This window comes from Salvia hispanica, chromosome 1 (genome assembly GCF_029641045.1).
Source record: "Salvia hispanica isolate PSC_SH4W2 chromosome 1, Shi_PSC_v1, whole genome shotgun sequence".
Classification (NCBI taxonomy): Eukaryota; Viridiplantae; Streptophyta; class Magnoliopsida; order Lamiales; family Lamiaceae; genus Salvia; species Salvia hispanica.
In genome coordinates, this window is record NC_142692.1 from 37,850,263 (window position 1) to 37,878,104 (window position 27,842).

The following is a 27,842-nucleotide window of genomic DNA, read 5'->3' on the forward strand; positions in this document are numbered from 1 at the left end:
TGGTAGAATGCGAATCGAAGAGGTCAAGTAGAGATAGAGAGAGAGTGATGAGCGAGAGTGTAGAAGTGGAGGGTCGCGTGATGGTTGATCCATCAATTTAAAGTATGGAACTGCACATCAAGGTTGCTCAAGCAGTCCACGTCCTCAATCACGATTCTCAATCCTGCAACCGCGTCGCTGCCAATCAATGGCTCGTTCAGTTCCAGCAGTCTGATGCTGCTTGGGAGATTGCTACTTCCATCCTCACTTCCCACCACCACCACCCCTTCCTCTCCGACTACGAGGTCGAGTTTTTCGCCGCTCAGATTCTCAAGCGCAAGGTTTCTTCTCAATCCTACTACTTCATGCCCTAATTTGTGCTTAATTGCTTTATTGATCGACTTGTCCAATCTTCCGGCAGATCCAAAATGAAGGGCATAATCTGCAAGGAGGAGCCAAGGACGCTCTGCTAAACGCTCTTTTAGTAGCTGCCAAGAGATTCACCCCAGGCCCTCCTCAGGTCAGTTGTCAATTGCGCCGATCAATTTTGAATTTCAAACTTCGAATTTCCATAGTGGACTCAACTCATTGGCTCGGAACACGAACAGCTCCTAACGCAAATATGCCTTGCGCTATCGACACTCATACTTCACGCCGCAGAGGATGGGAAGCCCATCGAGAAGCTCTTCTACAGCCTGCAGAATTTACAGAGCCAGGATAATGGGAATGCTGCCGTTTTGGAGATGCTCACGGTCTTGCCTGAAATCATAGAAGATCAAAATGGTGATTTCAGTGTATCCTCTGCTCGCCGGAAAGAGTATGGACAAGAGGTTTTGCAAGCTGATTCCTGCAACTTCACTAGATTTTTCTTTTTTCTGGGGGTTGTGTTGTAATGTACTTTTGGTAGTGCAGCTTCTTGCGCAAACTCCTACGGTGCTTGAGTTTCTAATGCAGCAGATTGGTGAGGGTGTTGGCAGCCATGACAGGAGCAGAAAGATATTACGTTGCTTGCTGAGCTGGGTAAGAACTGATTAAATAATTTTATCTGCCTTTTATTGTCTAACATGGGAAGTGACAAGGTACTTAGCAAGTGGATTCAGACCCTCCTTCTTATACACATAAATTGAATGCTAATAATACACATAAATTGAATGCTAATCCTTCCTTGCTAGCCTCTCCAGCAAGAATGTTTTTCTAGATGTACACCTTCCTATACACTTATGCTGACAACTTCTCCAAGTCGGAGGAAAGGATTGGCATTCAATATGCCCAATCGTCACAAATGCATGTTGGGTCTTTATATGCTAACAATGTGAACAAATCTCGTCCACGTCAGCTCTATTAATTTTTTGTTGTAGTTATCATTTGCATCCTTAAAATTAAGTTATGGTAAATTGGCATCTTATCTAGCTCAACTTTGTATAAAAAGTTGGTCTGCATAACAATTTTCAACTTCTTTAAGAGATGTAATTGACGTGTCTTGTTTTCATTTAAAGTTGGATGTGTGTGTGTAGGTTCGAGCTGGATGCTTTTGTGAGATTCCTCCAGGCTCTTTACCTGCCCATCCACTTTTTAACTTTGTTTTCAGCTCCTTGCAGGTAAAGTTTACTATCTTTTCCTTCTTTTTTTTTCTGAAATATATTGTACTCCGCTTCTAAGTCTTTATCATGTTATGCGCATGTATAACAATTCCTCATCTCATCTTTCGTATGTTTAAACAGGTTGCGTCTTCATTTGAGCTTGCTGTTGAGGTTCTTGTTGAGCTCGTGAGTCGACATGAGGTATTATCCTATGCTAATGTTGGGTTTCTTGTAAATATTGGAAACCATGCTTTCTAGTATGCATGGTTCTATGTAATACTGTGTCAAGATAATCCTCCCAAAGAATCATGTTACTTCATTTAGAATCAATAGGATCAATTCCCTGGCACAGTATCCTGCTAGAAAGTGCTACGTTTAGAAATCTTTCAGGACATAACCCAGAAGGAAAGGACACTTTCAAGAAGTGAATGCAATTTTTTCCAAGATCTGATTTAGTTAAACTACATCTCTTAGTCTTGATTTCTCCTGAGCAAACACAGTTCAAATTGCAAGGTATTTTGTCGAATAACTTAGAATTTCCCAATTAGAGTTATACTACTATGACATATTTATGTCATATTGAAAATCAAGGGATCTTTTTAAGTAGCAAAAAACTTTCTTTTTTTTGTTGCTTGTGTCAACAGTCTAAATAACTTTTGGTTATTCCCTCCTTTAGTTGCAATTCCACTTCCAGTTATTCAAGAGGTCTGCTTTTATTTAAAGTTATATCCCTGCTTGGGTTGGTGGTGAAAAGAACTAAGAATGGGCTTTTTAGGATTATTTCTATGAAAAGAATTTATAGACCTAAATGTCATAGAAGGGTATGATAAAGAACACTTTGCCCTACAAAGGTTAGGCACATCCAGAAGACAGAGTCCCAGGTTGGTGATCAATTTTGGACTTGACCAAAGAGTCATATGAGCTGTTATATTCCCTGATCAATTTTGGACTTGACCAAAGAGTCATATGAGCTGTTATATTCCCCAACCCAGTGCCGAATTTGACGAAGAAATCTATTTTTTTAATTGTGTTATTAAAAGATCTCCTAAGTAGTTCATTTTTCGAGTTTTGAGTAGGAAAATTACCTTGGTAGTAATGCGTACTTTCAAGTATACAAAACAGCAGAAAAACCTGCATGGTTTGTACTTATTTTTTAGAGAGTTGTGGTTAATTCCAGAGCCTGAACATAATTCTATTAATCATAAAACTCTATCTTGGTGTTCCTCTCCTAGGGCCTGCCTCAGGTTTTACTATGCCGGATTGGATTTCTCAAGGAAGCACTTCTTTTTCCTGCTCTCAAAAGTGGAGATGAGAAAGTGATTGGAGGACTGGCATCCTTAATGTCAGAAATCGGTCAAGCTGTGGGTATCTAATTACACTTCATGTATAGTTTATTACTTCATCTGTCCTTTTAACCTTTTGCTATATATTTGGCAACTTTTACTACTCTAACTATAAAACAAGTCTTCATTGTATTATATTTTCCTTTCCTTTTTCTTTTTACATGACAGCTGGGTTTTGAATAACCTGTCTGTTTGTATAGGCACCCTTTCTAATTGTGGAAGCAAATACCGAAGCACTTGAGCTGGGACATGCTCTATTGAGGTTAGTTGTCACAATGCTAAGGGTAATTAAGTCGGGGACTCATGGCTAGGGAAGCGAAATTGGAAGTAGGGATATAAAGGGGTTGTGCTTTATTTTCTTAACTTACTTTAGACTTAAACTAACTGACCTTCATTATAACAAACACACTTGATTTACTTGATAAATGATCATAAGGATTAGAATTAGAATAGATACATGATACAGCTTGTATGAACCTAATTTGAGTTTTTAACTAGATCAAGGAATAGTGGATGGTGAATATTTGACAAACAATATTCACCGAGATAGAAAATACTGAACATTAACATCAGATTTGTGATGCAAAATAAGGAAATAAAAATGAAGATGGAATTTAATTATCTTGTACTATCAAACTATAAGACCATATATCAATGCATTTTTCTGACGGAACTTCATTACCAGCTCTCTAAATTCTCTAAAACTCTAATCTGGATCTCGGATACTGGTTTATAAACTTTCTAAATCCATATTCTATTTAAAACCCATTTCTGGAGTTCAGTTTAATACTGAAGAATGTAAAAGCCTAATTCACTGCTGCATTTATAAGACCCAGGCTTTACATTAGTTCTCTTGTTTTTTGACATTTATGTATTCAGTTTACACCTCCTGGTTGACATAATTGAGTGCTATATAGCATTGGAATTTAATTAATCCAACCTACTTTGACCGGCAGTTGTGCAGCATTTCCAAGTGAAGACTGGGAGATTGTGGACTCAACCTTGCAATTTTGGTAAGTTAAATTAATTTATGTGCCACATTTATATATGTGCTTTAGAAGTGGAAAAGTGTTATTATATGATACTATTATCTTTTGTTCTGTAAGTGAGGCCTTACTGGATTGTTCTGATTTCCGAAATTAGGTGTAGCCTTTCTGGGCATATAATTGCTCTCGAAGTAGAAAATGCTGAATATAAGAAGAAGTTGCAGGAACGTTTTAGTCCCATATTTTCAGCATTGGTTGATGCTCTTCTGTTTCGTGTTCAGGTATGGGTTTATAATAAATAAATATGCTTGCTGATTGCTGAATACAAATGTAACTGTTGCTGATGAGTGTTCTTACCTATTTAGTTTATAATGCTAAATTGTCCACTTTTCACATGCTAGGAACATGCACAAAAAATGGTGATTTAAATTCAGAATGTTTTCATGAGTGTTCTTCATACCTCAAATGCAAGTATAATATTAAATTCTGTTTCAAGCATTTGCCTAATTCTACAAAATCATCTCAGACTCAGGCTAAACAGGGACTTCTTACCCTCTCTCGTTTCCTTTTCAACAATGCCACATCTGAAATAAAAATGTCTAAACCTTTATTTACATTCTTTGTAGCTTTGCATTTCACGTATTGTACTAGTGTAGAAAGTAGCTGGGAGCCAATTGTGCGTGTAGGGGGAAGATTTTTTCCAGCCTCCTATTGTTGTCCCCCCTTCCAAAAGATAAATGAAGCCTAAGAAATGACCGACTGAACTTTAAAGATAATTATCCATGATCCTTCTCCAGACCATCTGTGTGAAGTGTTATGTCCATTTCATACATAAGATCTTGTGGTTTACTATCTATTAGTTATATCTTTATATCTTATAGACTGAATCATGTCCTTCCTCACAGGTTAATGACACATTCGATGAAAATGGGAGAACCATTGAGCTGCCTAGTGGCCTAGAGCAATTTAGGATGAATTTGGTGGAACTTCTGGTGGACATTTGTCAGCTCTTAGGACCTGCTTTGTTTATCCAGAAGGTGATGGTTGCATCATTATACTTAGAAACATTTATCCCTTTGGGTAATTTAGGCTATTGAAATTTGACTATGCTTGATAAGTTTTATCTAAGAACACTATACTGCTTTGTGTTTTATTTTTTATTGATACCTTTCGATTCTTGATGTGAGATCTTGCAATTGGCGATTGATGAAAACAATATACTCCCTCCGTTCTGCGGTAGTAGAGTCATTTCTTTTCGGCATGGAGATTAAGAAAGAGATGTATAATGTTTTAAATAAATAGATACTAAAGTACTAGGAGAGAGTGAAAAGTAGAGAAAATAAAGTAAGAGTGAAAATAAAGGGGAAATGATTCAACTACCATCATACGTCCCAAAATGGGAAAATGACTCAACTACCATGGAACGGAGACTAAGAAACATTCATGCACTTCTCACCTACATATCTACTAAAATAAGAACATTGTCATGCATTCTTCTAACAGTGGGACACATAATGTAACTTGTATTTGTTGTTGTAATGCAATTCGATTCCATCCTTTCTTCCATCCCGTTATCAAACTCAAACACATAAGTGGAAATTATGAAGTTAAAGATCTCATGTATAAGTAGTTGTTTTTTACCTTGTTTTTAATTAACCTCTTCTCAAACATTTTAGATCTTCCTTCGGGACTGGATACCTACCAGCATGCATATCTCTTGGAGAGAGGTAGAAGCCAAATTGTTCGTGCTTAATGCGGTGAGTGCATTGAATGAATTTCCTCTCCCTTGCCAAAAAATATTGCATTGTCGGGTACAACTTTGCAGAAGCACAGGTCCTTAGTAGATCTGGAAGTTTATACCAGGTTGTTTGTATTTCTTAATACTAGCTTTTTGTAGGTTTCTGAAGTTGTTCTTAAGGAGGAACATCCTATTGATATCTCTGTTATTATGGACTTGGTGATGATTTTGTCCAGCAAGTCATCAGAGGATCTAAGAGGATTTATGTGCCTTGTAAGTCTTCTATTTATTATTTACCATATTTTTATATTCTGATATTCTTTCTGATGTCAATTGAACAATAAAGGAATATTAACAGCAGCAAAAACTTTACTAATCTTAAATACTTCATTTCCCAGGTATATAAAGCTCTTGCTGATGTTATTGGTTCTTATGCTAAGTGGATCCCTACCTCTCAAACCAACACCAGACCTTTGATGTAAATGATTCCTTACTTCTATACTATACAGCATTACATAATTTCCTCATGCATGCTTTCATGTCTCAGACAATCAACTTCTATGAAAAAGGACTATATGCTGTACTGCATTAGATTATAAGAATGTATCTGATTCTGATTCTTACACCCCCTTCATCCATATCATGGCATTGAGATTTTAAAATGTGAAGTTCTCAGCTCCCCTTGTGTACAGCTTGTAATGCTATTATAACATGGGTTCGACCTGCTATGTTTAGATTGTTTTTTGCTGCCGGGATTACTCAACCATTCTGTTCAAGTGCTTGTGCATTTGGATTTCGCAAATTCTGTGAAGAAGCTGCTTCAGTGATGCATGAACCTTCCAATCTGGAAATCTTAATTTGGATAGGAGAGGTCAGTTGCATTAATGTTCGCCATTAATTGTAAAAGTAAAAAGTATATTCCTCTAACACTCCTCAGAGATTTGAAAGCAATATAATAAGAGGAACTTGCTATAAAACATAATTCATTTATGCTTTACCAGCCTCTTGAATTGTACTTATGTGATATCATGTATGTATCTATAATATAGTAACAGTATATAGAATTTTCTGTTAGGGATTGGAAGATAGGAAGTTGCCTTTGGAGGAAGAGAATGAAGTAGTTGGTGCTATCAGTCTCATACTCTGCTCTGTGCCTGACAAGATGCTGATGCACAACATGTTCGCTAGATTGCTTTCTCCTTCTTATGCAACTGTTGGAAAACTTGTAAATCTCCTTTTGTCTTTAATATCTCATACAAAGGCATCTCTTTATGACATCTTCAATCCAACTCATGTCTGGTTTTGTTTAGAAACATTTTGAATTAAACCACGACTCATTCAACGTTTTTAGCTGCAGTACTTGGCAGATTTTGCCTTGTTTTCACGCTGTTATGTTTTTGTTACTTATGGAAGCCAACAATCAGAACTGCTGCATTAATACTAAGCATCATATCCCTGGTTTAGACTTTAGAGTTAGATGATGCAGAAAAGAGTTTTTAAATTCAAATGGTTAACTGTTATCATTGATGATTTAATCCATGGATGTTCTGTATGGTCGATCTTGAATTATGAGCTTGCATTTTTCTGTCTGGAATTAGTTGATTAATCCCCATCACCATTAGTTAAACTGGACACAGTTTCAGCTGAAAAGAAATTTGTTTTATATGGCAATGGAGGTGTTACATTGATTTAAGTTACTAAAAGTTCTTTGACATTGATTCAGATCAATGAAGATCATGGGCATGCGCTGAGACACAATCCATCTATTTATACCCATTTAGTTACTACAGCTGGAAGAGGGCTAAACAGGTATCTTTAATGCTCATTGCTTGTGTTCTGATGAACCTTTTCACGCTTTGGAGTTAATCGATACTATTTTTATTTCTGTTTGGCTTAACACGTACAGTTAAATTGGTTACTGGATAATTATATAGGTAATTAAGGTTTTGTAATTTTTAATAATCAATATGGGTTTATGCGATTTGAGATAGTCAGTGTGCTAGTGGCTAGTTAAGTTTTGAGTCTAGAATAGGTTCTTATGTGAAATTTTGACATCCTTAACCTTGACCTTGAAGAAGAACACCTTTTAGTGTCAATAATAAGCTCTTAGCTTACCATTTACTGATTTATTGTAGGATCGGCACTGTTTTCAGTTACCTGGCATCACACCTCTCTGTTGATCTGGGTCCAGATGAATCGATCTTTGTATTACTTGAGGCTTTCTGGCCAATGCTCGAGAAACTCCTTATATCTGATCATATTGAGAGTGGAAGCTTGTCTACAGCTGTTTGCAGGGCTCTTACACTAGCAATTCAGGCATCAGGTTTCAATAATGTCATTACTTATGGGTCAAAAACTTTCTCATTCCACAACCTCTCATTTTGTGTAAACACAATTGTGAAAGAAGGCTTAATGCTCATCACTAAGGCACATTTACTACATAATAGATAAACTATAGAACTATTCTTAAGAACTTGCATATTTGAGTTCCTGTGATAAACTGTGTCTAGGCAAAGTTGGGGTGTGAAGATCAAACACTTTGAACTCTGTAGAGTTGTGTCTTGGTACATCATTAAGGCCTAATTGGAGATTAAATGCTTTGAGCTCCCTAGAAAAATTTGAAACATAATTATTTTTAAATAATACAGTTCGTTCATTTTGCAGGCCACAATTTTGGGCCACTATTGCCGCAGGTGCTTGATTCTATGTCAGCAAATTTTTTAAAATTCTCAAGCCATGAATGCTACATGAGAACAGGTAAAATTTTTGAGCATTAGGTGTTTGTGCACAAGGATTTGTTTGCTTTTTCTTTTTTGCATTTAACAGATGCATCCTTAAAAAGGTAATGTCAACGGTATCATGCATGTCAAGTTAGCTTCCCGAGTCAACTTTTTGCTTTGATAGTTGCAAGTATTATTGCTTAGTAAAAGGTTTACTGTATTGTATTGATCATATTCACCAACAACTGGGAATAATTAATCAGGGAAGAAGTATTTCAAGTCATTATCTGTTAAGCCCCTAAATTGGTTAATACTTTATTTTAGTGACTACTACAATCTTTTAGATTTACTTCAATGCCCATCTTTTCTATCATAGTGTCTTAACAGAAATAGCTCTTCATACCCTCTGTAAAACCCCCATTAGTATGCTTCACCACAATCTGAGTTTAGCGTGCTTAGATATTTGTGTTATCATAGTGTCTTAACAGAAATAGCTCTTCATACCCTCTGTAAAACCCCCATTAGTATGCTTCACCACAATCTGAGTTTAGCGTGCTTAGATATTTGTGTTATCAAAGTGGCAGTTATGTTTGATTTCCTGTGTCTAATGAATCATCTTAAAGATATTTTAAGCACCTTTACTTTTTCTTGGCAGGTCATCTGTTGCTTAGCCCCTTTCCTTACTCTCTTTTTATGTGTCTCACTATCATTAGTTTGTTTCAGCTTCGGTCATTGTTGAAGAATTTGGCAGCAAGGAGGAATATGGATCTCTGTTCATGAGTACATTTGAAAGATTCACTTGTTCACCATCAGTAATGGCTCTTACTTCATCATATATCTGTGATCAAGAACCAGATCTGGTTGAGGCATACACAAATTTTGCTTCTGTGTATGTGCGCAGTTGTCCTAAGGTGCTCATATTCATGCACATTTCACATTTCAAAGGCTGAGCTTCCTGCTGCTATATGAATCTTTTCCATATTTAGGTTTTCGGTATTTTTATTTTTCTCAAACAACAGCTAATTTGCATTTCAGGAAATATTAGCTGCCTCTGGTTCTCTTTTTGAAGTATCCTTGCCAAAGGCAGGGATTTCTTGTACAGCTTTGCATCGTGGTGCAGCTTTATCAGCAATGTCGTATATGAACTGTAAGCCTTGTACAGAAATATTCTTCAAACACATGAGATTGTTTAACATGTTATTGCTGCATTTTAAAGTTTTGATGAGGCTTTCAGGCTTTCTGGAGATGAGCATTGGTGTGTTGGTGGAAGCTGATGCTTCTATACCTGCAAGATCCGTTCAGGACATGGTGATGAGGGTGATATCCATATGTGGGGAGGGCTTGATATCGAATCTGGTGTATGCTCTTCTTGGCGTGTCGGCAATGTCAAGGGTAAAGGGTTTGATGAGCAATTAGCGTATTTCCACACCTAAACCTGGTGCGAGTTGTGCTGAATCAAAATTTGCAGGTTCACAAATGTGCAACGATCCTTCAACAACTGGGCGCAATGTGCAGCTTGAGTGAAAGACGAGAGTGGAAGGGCGTGGTTTGCTGGGAAATGTTGCAACGCTGGCTTTACTCTGCGGTTAGTAAACATGTGTGTGCGTGCGCGTGTTTGAAGTTGATTTACAAAAAAAATATTGTTTGCAGCTGCATACCCTTCCCGGCGAGTATCTAAAAGCAGGAGAAGTAGAATGTTTAGTGCCAAACTGGATGAAGGGAGTGGCGGCGGCAGCATCGGACTGTCTGGATATGGAGATGAACAGCCACATGCGAGGCAAAGGTGGAAGACATCTTAAGCGTTTATTAAGAGATTTTGCTGATAACCATCGCAATTTGACGACTTAAACCTCTCTCTCTCTACATTATTTATTTTTCATTTTGAAAAGTAGTGATTTATTATTGTATCACAATTCACAGCCCCCCCGTGTATTCATTCATCACTTGAAAGGGAAAGGAATAAAATGGTGGGGATTTGGTAATCACATCCCCATCAACAATCTTTCCATTTTTTTACTTTCAACGGTGTGGTGTATCAAAAACAAGTTGAAGCTGAGGTAAACTCGACGATGTTCGAAGCCAATTTTGTACGAGACCACGGATGACTTAGTGTGATCTGCACAAACTCGCTCTCTATTTCCAGATTCCTCGTTCTAAAATGGTAGGAATTGAGACGTTGAGAATGATCGGCGTTAGAAATCTGAAAGAAGAAAAATGTGAAGGAGAAGTACTTGTTTGAATCTATTCCTTTGTGTTGGAGATTAGTCAAGTGAGTTTCCTTCTTGTTGTGAGTCTAAATTCTCATTTCATTAAATATCTGTAAAAAAGTTATTGGATTATTGAACAAAAAAATGAAATCTATCCATGTTCGAATTTTGAGCTCAATAGATTATTAGATTATGTAGTTGATTCAGCTATTTTTACGTTTCATTATTCATTTTATTTTATTAATTCGCGCTATAATTTACAGTACATTATAAATTTTGTTTTGAAAATGAATGATTCGCTTTGGAACTGAGAAAAAGGAAGGGTGTATATATATGTATGGTGTTGTGTCAACAATTGATTATTTATTTGATTTAAAATAGTTGGTGGCACGCTACCGCTGTCATACAATAATAAAGAATCCAAAGATATAAGCATCAAACAAAAAAAATCTTGAAATAATGTATTAGTAGCCGTTATTAATAGATTTGCTGTTGCTGACTAAGTAGGAGCAATGTCAACATAGCTGGAATCGAATAATACTAATTGTTTATTGTTTTTCCTATTGTCGACAATTATTGGCCTATGCTCTGTAACTCAAATCTTTGTTTATTTCTCCACTCCATTATTACCAATTTTTCTATTCCAGTTCATTTGATTTAATTCAATATGATTGCGTCACGTGCAGCCAATGCAATGCAAATTCAATACCAATAATAAAGTTACAGTTTTTAATTGTAAAAACCTCTAATTTTAATTAATAATATTCCTCCTTATTTACTTCTTACCTGTAGAAATGTTTCAAGTAGAAAAAGCTATAGAGACTTAATCTGTCGATCTATTATGAAATAGAATTAGAATAATTTACTGAAAAACGATCATATTTCGAACATACGAACCATTAATAATGATTTCTTATCTACTCAGAGGCCACTCTTGATCTACCGTAGAATAGAATTATAGTTATTTACCGAAAGTAAAAACGTTCATGTATAATTTACTTTGTAGCTAAAGAAAATTAATATCTAGATCTACTGACCGAAGCCTAAGTAGCACGAAATATCTCGATCGAAAGCTAAAATGTGTTGCCAACTAAGTTGTATTTTGTGGTTGAGTTGAAATATCTCGATCTAAAGCTAAAATGTATTGCCAACTAAGTTGCGTGAAGATGCCTTGTTACCATTACAGCAATTTACAACTTCTCATTTCTGTCTCTTCTTCAACATTTAGCTCTTTGTTATTTACTCAGTAGAACTGTAGAGGTAGATTCTCCTAGCACAGTTGCCTCTCTCTCTCTCTGTTTTTAATGGTGGGTGGGTGGTTGGGTGTGTAAATTACTGATATAGTAGTATATATATAAATAAATTGGTGTAAAGGGATTGGTGGAGCTTATTGTCGGCGGCAGCTCCCTTTCTGTTGGCATTATCTCTGTCTCTTTTTCTCCCTTCAATCTTCATTCATACAATACATAAATTACTCTTTCCTTCCTTGATGAATATGAATGTGAATGTGAATGTGAATATGATGATGGATTACTAGTTTCTCCTTGTATATATGCGCCGATCTGCAATTCAATTTCAATCCATTCAGGTCACACATTCTCTCCTTCTAATCGCCATTGCTGCTTCACTCTGAAATTTTCAATCTTCTTATTGCTATTGCTGTTGCTTACTTACTCGGTGTTCCTCTCAATTTTGCTATCCAATTCTGCTGATTTTGGTTTAATCTATGCATAATCTGAATTGCAGGTTCCATGTATGATAGTACTACTCTGTTTGTATTGGAACCCTAGCTCAACTGGATCCCGGACCAAATGTCAAAGACTCTTGCAGCAATTCTAGGAGGTGCTGCAGGAGCCGTGGCATTGGTGGGGATAATACTCGTGTTAACTGTTTTGTATTGCATTTGCCGGCCTAGCAACACTTCCAGAACATCCGACACTGCTTCTTCTGATCCTTCTGTTCAAGGTTTCTTCTTCTTCTTCTCTCTGTCTCTTACACAGCCTGTGTTTTGTTACTATTATCTGCCAACTGTATTGTTCGATCACACAGTTGGCAGAGCTGTTGGAATCGAGTTTTCTCTGCGAGATGCTAGGAGGTTTGGGATGGACGAATTGTCAGCTGCAACAAAGGATTTTAGTGACAAGAGTTTGATAGGACAAGGGAAATTCGGGGAAGTGTACAAAGGCTTGCTTCATGATGGGATACTTGTAGCCATCAAAAAACGACCTGCCCCTCCTACCCATGAATTCATTGAGGAGGTATCTCACTTATCCACCAATGTGTATCTCGTTGACTGAAGCTTAGTGAAGTCTTGAAGAAATTGCGTATACATGTTACAAGCTTAATGCAAAACTATAGATTTTAACTAACAGATGAAGCAGCTTTTGAACCTTTGATGGATTTAATGACATAAATGTGTGCTCCTTTCAAAGATTGTTAAGGAGGTCTTGAAGAAATTGCAAATACATGTTCAAAGCTTAATGCTATACAATAGAAGAAGTTCAAGGGTGTATAAGAACAAAAATTTAATATTTTTAGAGGCCAAAATTTAATATTCCCACCTCCCCTCCTTATTTTCTCCCCTCTTGTTTTGGCACTGTATGTTCGAAACCAATTTGTACTTCTATTACATTGATGGATTGTCAAACTGACATACATGGAGAGCAAATTATACGCTGAAACTGAGCTCGAGGTTCATTTCTTTTCAGGTCCGATATCTTTCATCTATTCACCATCGAAATCTGGTCACACTTTTAGGTTACTGCCAGGAAAATGATGTACAGATTCTCGTCTATGAGTACATACCTAATGGCAGTGTGTCTATTCACTTGTATGGTAATCAATTTTCTTCCATTCCTTCTTTTGTGTGTTTCTTGTTTTGCATGCCTGTTAGTGAATTTGACGTGTCAGTTGACAGTTGACACAGTACTAAAGTTAAATTTTTAACCAGATGCTGCTTTTCCAACAAATTTCATGCATTTGTTTCCATGACTGACATCTTTGCAACTGATTATATCCTATATGTTTGCGTTAAATCTCTTCTTTCTTTACGTTCATGTAATTGTGCCTCCACCGCATTCCCTTCTTTACTCCTCTATTATGCGTTAGAGCATCTATAACCTAACCCCATGTTATAATCTCAGGTGCTGGTCAGGTTTCACAGGAAAAGCTTGAATTCAAGCACAGGCTTCAAATAGCTCTTGGGGCAGCTAAAGGTGATCCTCTGCAAAACCAGTGAGCATTTTTGGCTTTCCTGGTATTAATTCATCTTGTCTTATGCATAAAAAAGAATAAGTGAGCACTTTTAGCTTTCTCGTATTAATCCAACTTGTCTTGTGCCGAAAAAGAGTTATATACAAAAGATGACTTAGCAAGATATAGAAAGTTCCACAAAACCTAAGGTGAATGTTCCTGAAGTATAATGTTATGTGTGCTCGCTCATCCATACTTTATCTGCACAGGTTTGGCTCACCTCCACTCTCTAAGTCCTAGGTTGATACACAAGGATTTCAAAACAGCAAATGTTCTTGTGGACGAGAATTTCATAGCAAAAGTAGCGGATGCTGGGTTACGTAATTTTCTCGGAAGATTTGATCATGCAGGCACATCTTCTCAAGTGGCAGCTGATGAAGTTTTTCTTGCCCCAGAGTAATATACATGCTGGTTGGTTTTGTATTACTATTATTTGATAATTATTAATTGTATTGTCATGTCCTGATGCAGGGCCAGTGAATTCAGACGATTTTCAGACAAAAGCGACGTTTACAGTTTTGGGGTGTTCCTTTTGGAGTTAGTAAGTGGGCAGGAAGCAAAAGAATTGTTGCCTTCAGATGTCAATCATAATTTGGTTGAATGGGTAAGTTTGCATTTTACACAAATGATCATAGTTACATTCACTAGAACGTGGAACGTTTTAGGAAGGACGCTGCTCTAGTAGATTAACTGTGGAAATTACTAAACGTGCATACACTCGGTAAAATAGTGCTCCGGTATTCTACCACATGAAAGCCATGCCAATTTCATGAAAAAATCGAATATTTGTGTGGATGTAAAATACAAGCTTAGTCATATTATGTTTGCAGTTGCAGAATCTCCAGGAAGGTGGCAGCATATCTACCATAATTGATCAGAGATTAGGCAATAGCTTTACAACAGAAGGCATGGATGAGTTCATGCAGTTGATTACGCAGTGTGTGAATCCTTCGAGCGAGAGGCGGCCTCTTATGAGCTACGTGGTGACTGAACTTGATCGGATTCTTGAGAAAGAAATGAGCTTGACGACAATCATGGGGGAAGGAACCCCGGTCGTGACGTTGGGAAGCCAGCTTTTTATGGCTTCAAAATAAGAAGGATATGTTGTAGCATTTTGAGTGTGTTTCGAGATGCATATACTTGACCGGAAGCACAAGAGTAAAGAATATATCCAGCTGTTTGATAATTGTATAAAGAACAGTTGGGTGATTTTTTTATTTTTTATTTCATGTGTGTCAATTATTAATCAATCTTCTTCTTGTAAACAAAACTTTTATATATTGTTAATATCATAGTGAAGTTGAGTTGGATGTTGTCTTCACATCTTATATAGCTCTCTATTTTAGCTGCTTTTGTTGGATTGTAATATTTCCTGAAACAGAATTATACGGATGATAATTGCTAGTTAGAGAATGTTGATCATTGACATAAGATTTATTGAGTTAGCGAAACAAATAAGGCCCATTCTTCAACAAACACACACACACACACACACTAACTACTACAATGGCATTGCCATCAATGATTACAAGTAGCACAAACTGGGTCTTTTATATACATGAAAAATGAAATGTAATCTACTGGGGAAAAAGTAGAGAAACTACACCAATCAATAGCTTCAAAAATATCACAATCTTGCAGTTGTTTAGTGAAATAAATCAGGGAGAGGGAGAGGCAGAGGCAGAGGCAGAGGCCCCGGCAGGTCTCTGTTTGGCCTTTAGGACAAGTTCTTCTGTAGTCGTGCCTATGGTCTCATTAGCATGCTTCAGACCAACGCAGTAGTACCTTCCAATTGAATCCTATATCCATTAAAATCACAACCACACATCAGTCACTGTCAAGAATCACACTCTTCAAGAGTAGTTATAGCAGGAAATACTCAAAAATAAACCAGAGAAATGCATCTCACCCGACAAACGATGCCTAGTTTTTCCAGTTTGTGAACTGCATCGTCAACATCAAAATTGCATCGTTCACCAAATTCATCTAGTATTAATTCTTCACATTGCTGGTCAAGGTCCTATTATTATAGCATAAGAACACCAGATTGGATATCAAATATTGTACATCTAGAGGTGCAAAACACAACATCGAGCTAACCTATCATAATAAAAAAGTTGAAAAGCATTCTAAATCCAGATATGCATACCTGAAGAGTCGCTTTCCCTTGTTCCATCAATATGAAAAACGCAATAATGACTTCCTTTACCTGCACATGTGTGATAAGTTAGCCAATTGGAAGCATATAGACCTATAACTACATTCCATGTTCAGTTTCTGTTTTTGATAGCATATAATCGGCATTCAGTTAGCAACTATATCAAGTTTAAACACACATTACTGTTCCAGTTTCTGTAATAAGGGTCCGGATTTTGTGTAACCATGTTAGAATATGTATTTGGAAAAAAAATCTTCTTGCTCATAACAAAAACTATTCTTTAGATCCAATTACATGTGAATGAGAGTTATTTCCTTTAGGGAAATGAGACATCCAAATTCCAAACAATTAATGGCTGTCAAGCCTGGAAGTAAACTATACGCAGATCTTACTCACTTCTTGCTGAATAACATCATCGCACAAGTGAAGAAGAGTGCCCCGTCCACTATCCAATTGTTTGTCATACATTGATTGTGTGATTAGATTCTGATATGTGGCCATATTCTGTTGAAACCTGGAAAGTGAAGAAACTTCAGCAACTACAAAAAATAGTGAAATCATCTCAAATACGTAAACCAAGATGGAAACATGGGATGGATAAGTGAAACCATCTCAAATACGTAGTAAGAAACCAAGATAGCAGGAACCGAACTATCTCTGAAGGGAGGGACCATAAAATGAGTCTGGATGTTACATTATAACATACTCAATTTGTGGAACACTGATTGAGCTTTTTTTTTGAGGGGGTGACTGTGCACGATTAATCTTACATGGCTTACTTATTTAGTTACACGACAGTAAAACTTGCAATTTCTGCCTTTTAAAATTTAACACTGAACAATATGCATTAAAAGAAATAAATGCCAGGGTTGGAAACGCTTAACGTGAAGTAAATCTTAGCACAGTAACCAAGCACTGTGGAAAGAATAGCAAACATGACCCAGAGGTCAGCTTTAGGCATTTCAACAGATCCTACGACAGCAACCTGAAAGAGTCCACCAACAATGGATATGTTATTTTAAGTTAAAAAAGGAAGTGGTAATATAATGGAATTAAAGATAATTATGGAAGAAGTTAACCAACCAGTCCAACAACTGCAGATATAAGAAATTTGACCCAGTCCATTGGAGTTAAACTTGGATTTTTTTTCTCTGGCTGTATTATAATGAACATAAAATGTTTAAACAGAAAACTCCATCATCTAGAGTGAAAATGAATGGGGAAGAGGATCAAGAAAACCAACAAGGACAATTTCCATATCAGCCATAGGGATGTTTTTGAAGTGTTTCACGTATATGCCCCGTTCTGCTTTAGTTTTCGAACTCGCTCGCCTGCATAATGTTTTCGGTTAACCTTTAGAATTTGATCAAAACAAAAACCAAAATCTCTGAAACAGAATAGCACAAGGGTGGAAAGGGCTCAAAGAAATTGTGGTTTAAGTTTTCTCAGTTAATATATAGTAGTACCATTTTTTTCACTAGCAACATCAATTCATAAATACTTTTTCAAGTAAAATTAGTTGAGTCGTTTCTTTTTTACACCCGTTTTGAGAATATGATAATAAATACTCCCTCCGTCCCTAAAAAGTATGAACATTTGGTTCGACACCTTAATTGGTAAAGTAAGAGAGAGATAGGAAGAAAAAGTAAATAAAGTATTGTTAGTAGTCTCACCTTATTAGAGAGAAAAGAGTTTCCAAAATTAGAAAGTTCATACTTTTCAGGGACGGAGGGAGTAGTTGAAGTAGAGAAAAAGTAAAGTAAAACAGAGAATAATGTAGAGAAGAGTCTTATCTATACTATTCTCTCTCTTATTTTACCCTCCCTTCACTTTAACTACTCCTATTTATTATCATTTCTTCAGAACAAGTGAAAAAAAGAGCAGACTCAACAACATTGGGACGGAGGGAGTACTAGACTACGTGAATCAGTAAAGTAGAGTTCAGTAGTAAAGAGAAAGAATGAAGGGCAATATACATGGAAACAAAGAGTACTACGAAACCACAATTTAAGCTGTTGGACCTGATTATGCATTGAGCAATGTATAAAAATATAAGAGTAACAGAGAAACAATATGGCAGACATGTAACTATCACTCAATAACAAGATACAATATCAGTTGCATACCTGTACACAACTATGATCCTATCGAAGGTAGGTTCTTGAATTGTATTTTTTTTCAGCAGATTTTTGAAACTGAAACAAGAAACCATAAAAGTCATTGGCAAGGTAGCATTAGTCAGCATCTCGAAAACATATAATGTGCCCGTCTTGGATTTTTTAGCATCACAGTTAGCTTAGCCTCAGGATAGGTTCATAATTCTCACAACATACAAAAGTCGGAGCATAAAACTTCGTGTGAGGATCTTAAAATTTAAAGAATGCGATATTCAAGTCAAGCTACAAAAATGGACCAATTACAACATCACTAAGAAACCTGAGTTCCATATTTTCGAGACGAATGCGTTCGACGTATAATTCATGATCTTCAGTTTCAGAAATGATTTCGTCGTCTTTTTTAGGATCCTTCTTCTGCCTTGAACTAGTCCTCCTTGAAAAGATCTTCTCTAATCTGAACCAGAAAAGGACATTGATTAAAATTAAATGAGTGTGCTTGAAATGAGGGACTGAGTGAACATTATGATCATAATAAGACAGGAAGCCAGGAGATGGCAGCTGATCTCTGCGTATATCAGATTTCACATAGAAACTTATTTATCTCAAACCTTGGCTCAAGAAAGTGTTTGCAATATGAAATTTCATTCACCTGGTTTTTCTCATTACCCACGCCCACATACGTGCAATTATTGCATCCACTTTCTCCATGATAAAATAATCAGTTGTCTTGTCAATGCCAATCCCACGCCTGAAGATTACATACTGAGGACCAAAGAAACATAAGTAGAAATTGAGCATTTTTTACAGTTACTCCAAGTCTCCAATTATTAACAGACAATATCCATCTATGCTTTCATCCCAAACAAAACTGAGCATTTTTGCAGTCTAGTAAATTGAAATTTGATTGGGCAAAGGTGCACAGACAAATACAATATCAATATTTGCCTTGGTCTCTTAGAGTGCCAAATTGAGGGTTAAGAGTCCATATGCATATTATTGCTCAGTCATGAAAGAAGAATAAGCTATAGACATGTCATAGATAAATTAATGCAAATGTTTCCTCTTATATCAAGCAGGTAAGAAATATGTAATGAAATCATTGCTTAGAGAGAAGTGACAGATACCTTATCTGCAAAATCTGGGAGATTTTCGTGAGGATGTGATTCAAAGAACCTCTTCAAAACCTTGTTGTCAAGCTACATTCAGCAAAAATAGTTCTTTGAATAAATGAACGGATATCAGAAAGCATGCTTCAATGAATTTCACAACACTTCACCTTAGACTCATCCACTGTGATCGGAAGGTTAAGAAGATATTGCCCAGAATGTGCAACTTCAATCTCTTCATCAGTGGCTATCTTAAAATTGCTTTTCTCCATAATCTGCAGAAAATATTTAAACGAAAAGCGAAAGGCATTAACAAAATAAAGTGAATCTAGTTAACAAATTTAGCACCATGTGAAATCCAATAACAACTATGAGGAGCATAACCTTACCTGAAACAAGTATTTCAAGAAATTCTGTTCAAGATTGTCAACTTCATTGGAAGATAGGTTCTGCTGCTCCAACTTTTGTGTTCCATGGACAGGATCGAAAAGGGAGTAGAGTTGCTGCAGCCATATTCATATGAATCAGTAAGGTGTTAGATTATACACAACAGCAACTCAGGGACTATAGAGCACAAGGAAATCACCATGAGGTCCTCAAATTGCAACATGTACCAAGCTCGGATTGTGTACTCCACTCTCTTGCAGAGCTTCAGAAACTCCGCACGGTCGGAGCTATGCTCTGCAGAGAAACATCCAACAGTTGAAATGCAGGGGCGGATGGAAAAATTTGTTTTGGTATGGGCTATAATAGTATACACAGAGTACTATTTTAAGTTCAGAATTTCGAAACAATAATTTTCCTCTGCTTCATTGTGATGATAGGGGCTATGATAGTATGTGAATTATATGTATGTCCATCACTGTTAAAAGGCACACAGAGACATTCCAAGTGCCACACAGACCAAATTTTTCTCTGCATAAACTGGAGCTGAGCAGCTTTGTTATATTCGGTTATTCCAAAGGTTGTTGATTAGCACATGTTAAAGAAATTAAAACGAAATAAAAAAAAAAAGAGAAGGAAAGAGTTTGGGCGATTTGAAATCATTTAGGGAAAAACGAGAAGGGGGGGTTGCAATTAAGGTGAGTCAGGAATTGGATTGGGAAAGCAAAGGGGGAGAATAAATGAAGATACCGATGAGATTGGCTAAGTGGACGATGAGCTTGGGCTTGAGGATTGGGATAACAGCTTCGCGCTCCAACCGGATTACTTCTGTGTTGGTGCCGGACAAGGTGATCTTCTCCATCGCCGGAGACATATGTTTGTTTGTGAATTCAAGGGAGCGGGAGAAGAAGAAGAAGAAGAAGAAGAAGAGCCCCAAAATATCAACGTTACACTTTGTTACTGATTAATCGATGAAGGTAGCTCCAGCTATTGTTACTTATTGCAGACCAAAGCTTATGTTTTTTATTGATTTCAAGAGAAGAATGGAATAACACAAAGCTGTGGATAAAACTTTTGAATTTTCATTGATAATTCACAAAATTAAAATCCCCAATTGACCAATTTTATTTTCTTTAATTTTTTTTCTTTTTTTTTTAGTCTCCAAACAATAAGTACTAAGGTTAACGGAGTATGAGTACATAACAATTGAGAGTTTTTAAAATTTCGTGATTTGTCAAATCAAATTTTGAGAGAGTTAAAGGGAGAGGAGAGAGAGGAGAAACATACTTTTCTCTTTATTGCCGACAATTTGTAACTATAAAAACAATATATAAAAATTGTGCTAATTGGTAGAAGAAGTTTTCCTCCCTTCCGGGGCAGAGGCAGAGGCAGATGCCCACAACGTTTTCAATCTTATTGTATAATCTGCGACTACAAAAATAGCACTCTACATTAGCCAAAAAACCAGATACTACTACATTACATACCCACCAAAATCAATTTTAATATACATGGCAATCCATTGGCTCTATCTATTTACACCCCAAAAATTGTTACAACCCACTCTTCTATTGATTCCACGACTTCAGGAATGGTTTCCCGATCGACGAATTCTGCTGCGTTGGCAATCCCATCCGGTCGAGGTTGTTCATCCTAATACTGCCCCAGCTCTCGTGCCCACTCAAGTAGTTCAGTGGATTCGCAGATGCTGGTAAGAAATTGCTGCTGCTGCTCGATGGGAGAATACCTCCTCCGCCACCTATCCCGTTGTAGCTTCCTGGCTGTACCAATCGTTCTGTGGACACCACTGCTGCAGCATCGTAACTAGCTCGTGGAAGCTCATTGCATTCGGATAGGACACTGAACAGCGTCTGATCTGAGCTACTTCCACTGTTGAACCCATTAACAGGCTCGAGTGAATGCCATCCGTCCCTGTTTCCGTTGTCACCTGTATACCAGCTCGGACCCAACTCTCCGCTGTTCAAATGATGAGCAACTGGCATGCGTGCACTACTTACATTTGCCCAATCATGAACATTTACGGCCAAATCTTCCTGCCTAGGAACACTAGTAAACCGACTTCCAGAATAAATACTCTCCTGAATGTTCGGGTGCACATACAGATCATTCAGTCTCTTTTGCCTCATATCCATTGGAGGAACCAGTGGTGGATGAAGATGCTCCCTAAAATGTCCGGAAAAATGAGGCGTCTCCATCAGTAGATCGCTTCCAGGCTGAAAATCTAGTCCAGAATGTTTCTGCACTTGATGGTATGGCAAAGCACTCTGCCCCTTCAACAGAGAATGAAGCAATTCACTTCGGTCTTGGTTAGCATATGGACTGAAGAAAGACATATCGTCAGTTGGCCTATGCAGCAAGTCCTTCCTAGCATCTTTGTCCGGCCGGTTTGTTAGCAGATTGAACATTGCCACTGATTGCCCATGCTGCATAAGTTGTGGAAGCCCAACCGACAACTCATGAGTGGATGCATATCCAGAATTTGATGCGGTAGAATGGTAGTAAGAAGTGTGAACATCACTAACTGGCCAAATATCATTAGAAGCTGCAAGAGATGCCCCTTGGCTAAGTGGAACCTCCGCATGATTCATAATTCCTGAGTAACCAGAAACAATCTGAGGATCTTCACATTTTGCACTCCCGCTATCACCATGAGATTCCATTTCCATGGAATTGGCATGTGGGTTACTATCAAGTGAGCTGATTTGCTGCTGATGCTGATCCTGAAGAAAACCAGGGCTAGATGAAGTTATCATTGTGCTCCTAGGGCTATTATTAAGCGAATCACTATGATCCTGAACCATAACATGGTTGGGTTCATCCTCATCCTCATCCATTTCTGTACTATCTTTTGTACGCTTCTCAAATATGCAGTCATCTCTAGTTTCTTTTTTATCCTGGAAATCAAACGAAAATGACCAGAAATTAGCAAACATATAACCTCATAATTTAGAGTCAAAACAAGCTGATCCAGAAGGACCAGAACCAAATATTAATAATCAAAAATAGAAAGCAGCAGCAAGATTAACCTCTATTTCTGTTGCCATTTCATTATATGACTCTGCGTTATCATTCTGGTCCAGGAGTGAGTCATCACTTTGCTCTTTTTCCACCTCCTGACCACCAATATAGAATTAAGAAAGGGTCCAATTCTAAATCTAAGCTCTGAATTCCATCGGACCAAATTCCCCCAAAGTGAATTTATGCTAGTGTCTCATCATATCATGAATAATGAAAGGGACAAACATAGAGAGCCATCAAAATGGTTTTCAAAGGAACTCCAAAATCACAGATCAAAATAGTTATACAGGACAGCTCATAAACCTCAACTGTGTCGGAAGGTAGAACTTCTCCTTCGCCATCTGAGAGCTCCATCACACCATTGCTAGAGACATTTTTCTCGTAATCCAGATTATTCTGGAGAAAAGTGATAATTACACAATTGCAGAAATTGAACATTTTCCAGTCAAAATTATAATAAAACTACAACGCAATAGAACCATAGCAAAAGGATCAAACCTCTTGAAGTTCCACTTTTTGCCCTATTTCTTCACCCAAGGTTTGTGTTAGTGCTCGTCTCTGCAATTGTTTTTTTCTCCAGCTAGCAAAGCCTACTGGGATGTCTCTAGTCACCAACTTCACCCTGAGATGTTAACATTTTAATGTGTGCCCAGGATCTCACACAACTACTCTGTTTCTACTTTAAAATATAGTAAATGAATGAACTAACCAATATTCATGCAGCTTCTTACGCTCTTCTTCCTCAAATCTTGCAAATGGTTGCACATTTAGAGCATCGAGGCTACCTAAAACATTATTTAAAGCCATGGGCTGAATGCTATTGCCAGCATACTTGATGCTACTTTTAACAAGTTCATGCTGTTCCTTGCTGACCTATAGAACCACAGGCAGTCAAAATCAACAACTAAATAATTATCATAGGAAATATAATGGCATAGGACTGCAAATCATATACTGTGATCAAGACATGAGGAAAGGTTTGGGGGTAAAAAGATTGCATATAAAATAGCTGAGTTTGAATAAGAGGTAAAAAAAACATTAGTTGGAATCAGAACAAAATAGTTATAAGCGACATAGACCCAAACAGCCAAAGAAGTAACAAAGTAAAATTAGCTGTATGAGACACCATACAACCTTGATGTAAGACATGTATTTGGCTCCATCATTTTGCTGGATATTCCATTGGTGTATCTTCTCTCCTTTCCTATGTGCCACGCCCACCACTTTTAACCCACTGGAGGAACTATCAGATATCTTTTTCAAGAAGTCTCTTCTTCACATTCCAGCAAACAAGATAAAATTATTAGATTTTGACATGGACTTTGGGGGTAAGCGCACAAATTCAATGCCTCAAGCTAACAGAGAGAACTCTAACGAAGAAGGATATCACATTGCATTGAGAAAATAGGCATTACCTCCTATATGATTCTCCTTGCACTGTTCCCTGGTTCTGGTTTTCACTACTATAAGCCATCTCAGAATTTGGCCAAGAGCAAGAATCAGGCGTAGCAGCATGGTTCTCCTCAGCACCACAGAATCTAGCATCTGAGGCGGGCATAGTTTTCTCAACATGCTTCCTAGAGCTGTTACATAAGACAACATGAAACTCCCTAATTATTATTGGTTTGCGCGAAAGAGGAATGCAAGAGATACAAAATCAGCTAATTTGCCAATTGTAGACATGAGCAAAGTTCAGGACATTTAAGAACAAATCTGCTGTAAAGAGAGCAATGTTGTTGAAAGTTGCCAGAATGAGAACATAATATGTGATGCATCATGCATGAGTCATTCCTACTACATATATGCACAAGATAACCTAATAATGAGTCACATATGGTAACTATTCAGCTAGCAAAGTCTCTGACAAAGATATAGTATCACCTTATGCATTTCCAAGACCCACATAAAGCTTTAAAAATACACAACTCCACTTGAGAAAAATGTGTGAACTCATACAATTAGATGAAAAAAATAATAACCTCCAAATGTTCTGCATAAAATCCACTTCCGGATCCTTGCAACCTGACCACTTATCCTTCCACATTTGTAAGTTTTCAATCATACTGGCAAAAGTAAGAAAATAACTCAGACCAAGAAAAGGTAAAGGGGGGGATATAATTGGCCTAAAAAAAGTAAGAAAATAATCTGGAAAATTAACCAGGACTACATACTCAGTGTGATAGTTCTCTAAAAAGGAATAGTATGTCTTCTTGGCAGCTTTGAGAGACTGCTCCTCACTAAGAACATTATCTGGATGAAGATCCCCGAGACAGATAGAAGCACTCCTACAGCAACAAAGTTCAAAATTGCACCAATAAAACTTAGACAATGGTCACCTTACTTACAAAAGTTAGATTTATAAGTCATCCTTCAAAATAAAGAGCATACCAATAACATTTTGTTTCCCGCATAAGGAACCCAGAGTAGAGTATGCTTGAAAAGAAAAGGAAAGCTAGCAGAGAATGCAAAAGAACAACAAGGGATTCCAGAAGTAACAGTACAGATATGCATCACTAATTCCAGTTAACACTGCATTTTGACTTCTATTTAAACTTACTTCTAGCCTAAATAGAATAAGAAAGACAAAGTCTAATCCAGAGAGAGGGAAAAAAAGACAAATGACAAGTAAAGGCCTGCCTGTGATAAATATAAAGGCTTAACAATGCAAATTTATAAGATGGAACACTTCCGCATGACATACCATCACTTATATGGTTATACCTCCTTGTATAAGTGAGAAAAAACCATAACGAGAAAGAAATAAGAGTTATTCAAATGCTAAAGATTGAGATGAATGAAAAGAGATGATGTAATATCAGATACAATTCTTAACTTGGACTTAGATTGGACAAAACTCACAGAATAAGCAGCTTAGAAAGTAACTTAAAACATCAGAAAGATTTTAAGGTCTTTCCAGAAGACTAGAGTATTCAAACAGATGATGTCTATTAAAGGAACACCATCTGATTTGGTTTACAAAGAAGAGAAGACAGTTCAAGAAGAGTCAGCATGAACGAGCATCCCCTAATTGGAAAGGAAGAAGAAAGCAGGAAGACGGGATTAATTAAATCAACGAGTGCCAAGTGATGGTAAATTGGGAGCAATCCCTTAGGCTCACAAAAAAAATAAAACAATAACATATGATGAAGTACAGCATACAGGTTTTGAAGCAATATGCAAGTAATTCTAATATATTGCCCAAAAGGACATAAGCGAGACTTGCCATTTCATAAAAGGATTTCCAAAATGGAAGTTGTCTCCAGAAAGCAATTCTCGAACAATAGCATCTGGCTCGACTTCTTTAGGTAGGAATTGTAAAAGAAAGCTTCTCTCCTTGTCAGATAAATGGCTCTGCCATACCTACAGTAAGTTCCATGTGATGGATAAGTCCCAGAAAAGAAAATGCATTAGAAGATGGAACTTCCTTGTAATCATAACTATATGTTACCTCATAAGAGAGAACCTCAGAGAGGTTATCTAAATCAAAGATCTCCGAAGGAATTGGCATGACATCAGCCAAAACGTTGTGCCCTCGAGGACCAGGTTCAATAAATGGAATCAAGTGCCTTTTTGACAAACCAATCTGCTCCTTCCTGGATACTACACTTTTTTTCCTGTTGTCCCACTCAAGAGAGATCTTGGGTCTCATGTTCAAATCATACTGTTGTGCATGCAGTTTTTTCCTGTTCACCCTATATTTTTCACGAGAAGTGCATCCAGACAAACTGGCAGCATTTACTCGCTTCTTTTTCCGTTGATCAGCTGCCATTTGCCCAACTCAAAAGCTCATCAGAGAACTCCCAGAAAGAGCATTTAATATCTTCACCTAAGTAGAAAATGGACCCGTGCTACATTAAACTACCAGACAGCACCTGGAAATAAATAAAATCCACATTAATAATGCATTATAATAAATCTCCAATTCTTATGCGATGAAGACCCGAATCCTGACTAAAGACTTAATATTGTGTGTGCACTACACCATCCCATGAGTGTCTTGATTACGTTTATGATTTCCTTAAGACCCTACAGATACAGTTAAGAATCGAGTGATAATGACAGCCACAACCAGGTACACATAGCAATAGACAAACTTGAAGAGGACATCATTTATCTTCCAACAGGAATATCCAAACAACGAATGAGTAATAAGCAAAGAAGTACAACAGGCAGGGTATGGATGATGAATTAGCTATAACAAGCAGCACACTCACTAGCAAGGCCCAAATTTTGCAGAAAGAATCAAACAATAAGTGAAAAATTGCATGCAAATATAGGGGTTATGTAATAAAGAAGCAACAAGAAACGCAGCTAATAACTCTAAACAAGCAAGCAACCAACCAATTACATAGAGAGGAACAGTGAATACAATATACATATACAAAGAAGAAATACGGCCCACAAATCGAGAAGAGTGACAGACGAAGGAATAAGATTAAAAACAAGAAAAAAAGCCCTAAAAATGAACAGCAAGGGAGGAGAAAAACAAGTACCTGGTGGCGGAGGCGTAAATCAATAGGCAAAAACAAATTATTGGAGCGAAAAGAAGAGAAGAGAGGTAGAGATATCGTATTGTATGCACACAAAAACGCAGAATCAATTGAGGCAGTGGGAAGAAGGGATGGAGTAGTACCCAAACACACAACTAATACTTGCACACCACCAGATAAAAACCAGGAAATACCTCTTTCTCTCTCTCCCTTATTGCTATGCTATCTGCAACTCAGTCCCAACTCCCAAAGTCACGATTTTTTTTTATAATTTAGGGATTGAATCCTCTTTTCTATTTATTCATCCACCACACACCATTGGATTTGATCATTTGGATTGGAACTGCAATTACATTAGATACACGCACGTACGATACATATATACTCTATGTGTAGGAAAGATTCACAAACTCTTGTTTTTACAGCGCTGGGAAAAGATAAATATCGACCCCATTTTGAAGCAAGAACCACATTTTCTCGTTTCTATATTTCTATATTTTTAATTTTGTGAAAATAAATGAGAGATTAAATTGACTGCGTAAAATCACGAACTTTGGTCTATATACGACTTTTTCAAGTCGATTTAATTCAACTCTATTTCAGGCAAATTAAAATCAATGTGAGAGTTGACTTAACTACGCGTACGCGTCAAACTTTAATTGAAACATCGTCGTTTTCTGAAGACCTTAAAAGATACTCCCTCCGTCCCGCTTTAGGAGCCCCGGTTGATTAATTTTGGACGT

General features: G+C 37.2%; 4 protein-coding genes across 9 annotated transcripts; 2 read left to right on the top strand and 2 right to left on the bottom strand.

Annotated features, from left to right (window-relative positions):
• Positions 1-10,362, top strand: LOC148933737 (ARM repeat superfamily protein). Its single transcript, XM_089063042.1, has 24 exons — positions 1-320; positions 401-499; positions 588-809; positions 892-999; positions 1,494-1,577; positions 1,701-1,760; positions 2,792-2,920; positions 3,103-3,164; positions 3,859-3,915; positions 4,046-4,169; positions 4,794-4,925; positions 5,565-5,645; positions 5,786-5,899; positions 6,025-6,104; positions 6,362-6,497; positions 6,702-6,851; positions 7,350-7,435; positions 7,762-7,949; positions 8,291-8,383; positions 9,070-9,257; positions 9,382-9,493; positions 9,581-9,738; positions 9,815-9,931; positions 9,997-10,362. Exons 1-24 carry the CDS (start codon positions 105-107, stop codon positions 10,192-10,194), a joined length of 2,994 nt encoding a protein of 997 aa, XP_088919168.1. The 5' UTR covers positions 1-104; the 3' UTR covers positions 10,195-10,362.
• A 1,305-nt stretch (positions 10,363-11,667) lies between these two features.
• On the top strand, positions 11,668-15,126 carry LOC148933738 (proline-rich receptor-like protein kinase PERK3). Of its 3 annotated transcripts, XM_089063050.1 has the most exons (8): positions 11,820-12,141; positions 12,300-12,518; positions 12,603-12,811; positions 13,262-13,388; positions 13,697-13,768; positions 14,015-14,201; positions 14,277-14,409; positions 14,636-15,126. In XM_089063050.1, the coding sequence occupies exons 2-8, from the start codon at positions 12,365-12,367 to the stop codon at positions 14,897-14,899; spliced, it is 1,146 nt and encodes a 381-aa protein (XP_088919176.1). In that variant the 5' UTR covers positions 11,820-12,141; positions 12,300-12,364; the 3' UTR covers positions 14,900-15,126. The 3 variants fall into 3 exon arrangements, with proteins under 3 accessions (XP_088919175.1, XP_088919176.1, XP_088919174.1); XM_089063049.1 differs by lacking the exon at positions 11,820-12,141 and adding an exon at positions 11,668-11,813 and having other exon boundaries at positions 12,300-12,811; XM_089063048.1 differs by having other exon boundaries at positions 12,300-12,811.
• Positions 15,127-15,220: 94 nt separating this feature from the next.
• Positions 15,221-20,622, bottom strand: LOC148933739 (uncharacterized). The gene is made up of 15 exons (XM_089063047.1): positions 20,321-20,622; positions 19,773-19,867; positions 19,576-19,689; positions 19,357-19,461; positions 19,205-19,276; positions 18,730-18,842; positions 18,400-18,534; positions 18,090-18,158; positions 17,207-17,294; positions 17,047-17,118; positions 16,848-16,948; positions 16,360-16,477; positions 15,955-16,014; positions 15,715-15,825; positions 15,221-15,604 (listed from the first exon to the last, which is right to left on the bottom strand). The coding sequence occupies exons 1-15, from the start codon at positions 20,442-20,444 to the stop codon at positions 15,464-15,466; spliced, it is 1,518 nt and encodes a 505-aa protein (XP_088919173.1). The 5' UTR covers positions 20,445-20,622; the 3' UTR covers positions 15,221-15,463.
• Positions 20,623-20,916: 294 nt separating this feature from the next.
• LOC125198405 (uncharacterized) lies at positions 20,917-27,452 on the bottom strand. Of its 4 annotated transcripts, none has more exons than XM_089063046.1 (12): positions 27,294-27,452; positions 26,058-26,481; positions 25,833-25,969; positions 24,781-24,894; positions 24,589-24,672; positions 24,025-24,192; positions 23,744-23,879; positions 23,319-23,482; positions 23,108-23,231; positions 22,913-23,005; positions 22,618-22,704; positions 20,917-22,485 (listed from the first exon to the last, which is right to left on the bottom strand). In XM_089063046.1, exons 2-12 carry the CDS (start codon positions 26,376-26,378, stop codon positions 21,139-21,141), a joined length of 2,775 nt encoding a protein of 924 aa, XP_088919172.1. In that variant the 5' UTR covers positions 26,379-26,481; positions 27,294-27,452; the 3' UTR covers positions 20,917-21,138. The 4 variants fall into 4 exon arrangements, with proteins under 4 accessions (XP_088919172.1, XP_088919169.1, XP_088919171.1 ...); XM_089063043.1 differs by having other exon boundaries at positions 23,744-23,882; XM_089063045.1 differs by having other exon boundaries at positions 23,744-23,882; positions 27,243-27,448.
• Positions 27,453-27,842: the final 390 nt, after the last annotated feature.

Bases quoted from the DNA above. Each gene is read 5' to 3' on its own strand.
- LOC148933737 (XM_089063042.1), top strand. From the start codon at position 105: ATGGAACTGCACATCAAGGTTGCTCAAGCAGTCCACGTCCTCAATCAC. The intron at 6,852-7,349 runs GTAAATCTCCTT...ACATTGATTCAG, and splicing joins ATGCAACTGTTGGAAAACTT to ATCAATGAAGATCATGGGCA. The intron at 8,384-9,069 runs GTAAAATTTTTG...AGTTTGTTTCAG, and splicing joins TGAATGCTACATGAGAACAG to CTTCGGTCATTGTTGAAGAA.
- LOC148933738 (XM_089063049.1), top strand. From the start codon at position 12,365: ATGTCAAAGACTCTTGCAGCAATTCTAGGAGGTGCTGCAGGAGCCGTG. The intron at 12,812-13,261 runs GTATCTCACTTA...ATTTCTTTTCAG, and splicing joins CCCATGAATTCATTGAGGAG to GTCCGATATCTTTCATCTAT. The intron at 14,410-14,635 runs GTAAGTTTGCAT...TTATGTTTGCAG, and splicing joins ATCATAATTTGGTTGAATGG to TTGCAGAATCTCCAGGAAGG.
- LOC148933739 (XM_089063047.1), bottom strand. From the start codon at position 20,444: ATGTCTCCGGCGATGGAGAAGATCACCTTGTCCGGCACCAACACAGAA. The intron at 18,843-19,204 runs GTATCTGTCACT...TTTGGTCCTCAG, and splicing joins TCCCAGATTTTGCAGATAAG to TATGTAATCTTCAGGCGTGG. The intron at 16,478-16,847 runs GTTAAGCGTTTC...TTCACTTTCCAG, and splicing joins TGTGCTAAGATTTACTTCAC to GTTTCAACAGAATATGGCCA.
- LOC125198405 (XM_089063043.1), bottom strand. From the start codon at position 26,378: ATGGCAGCTGATCAACGGAAAAAGAAGCGAGTAAATGCTGCCAGTTTG. The intron at 23,483-23,743 runs GTTGTATGGTGT...GTGGTTCTATAG, and splicing joins AATACATGTCTTACATCAAG to GTCAGCAAGGAACAGCATGA. The intron at 22,705-22,912 runs GTTTATGAGCTG...ATTGGTGGTCAG, and splicing joins TACCTTCCGACACAGTTGAG to GAGGTGGAAAAAGAGCAAAG.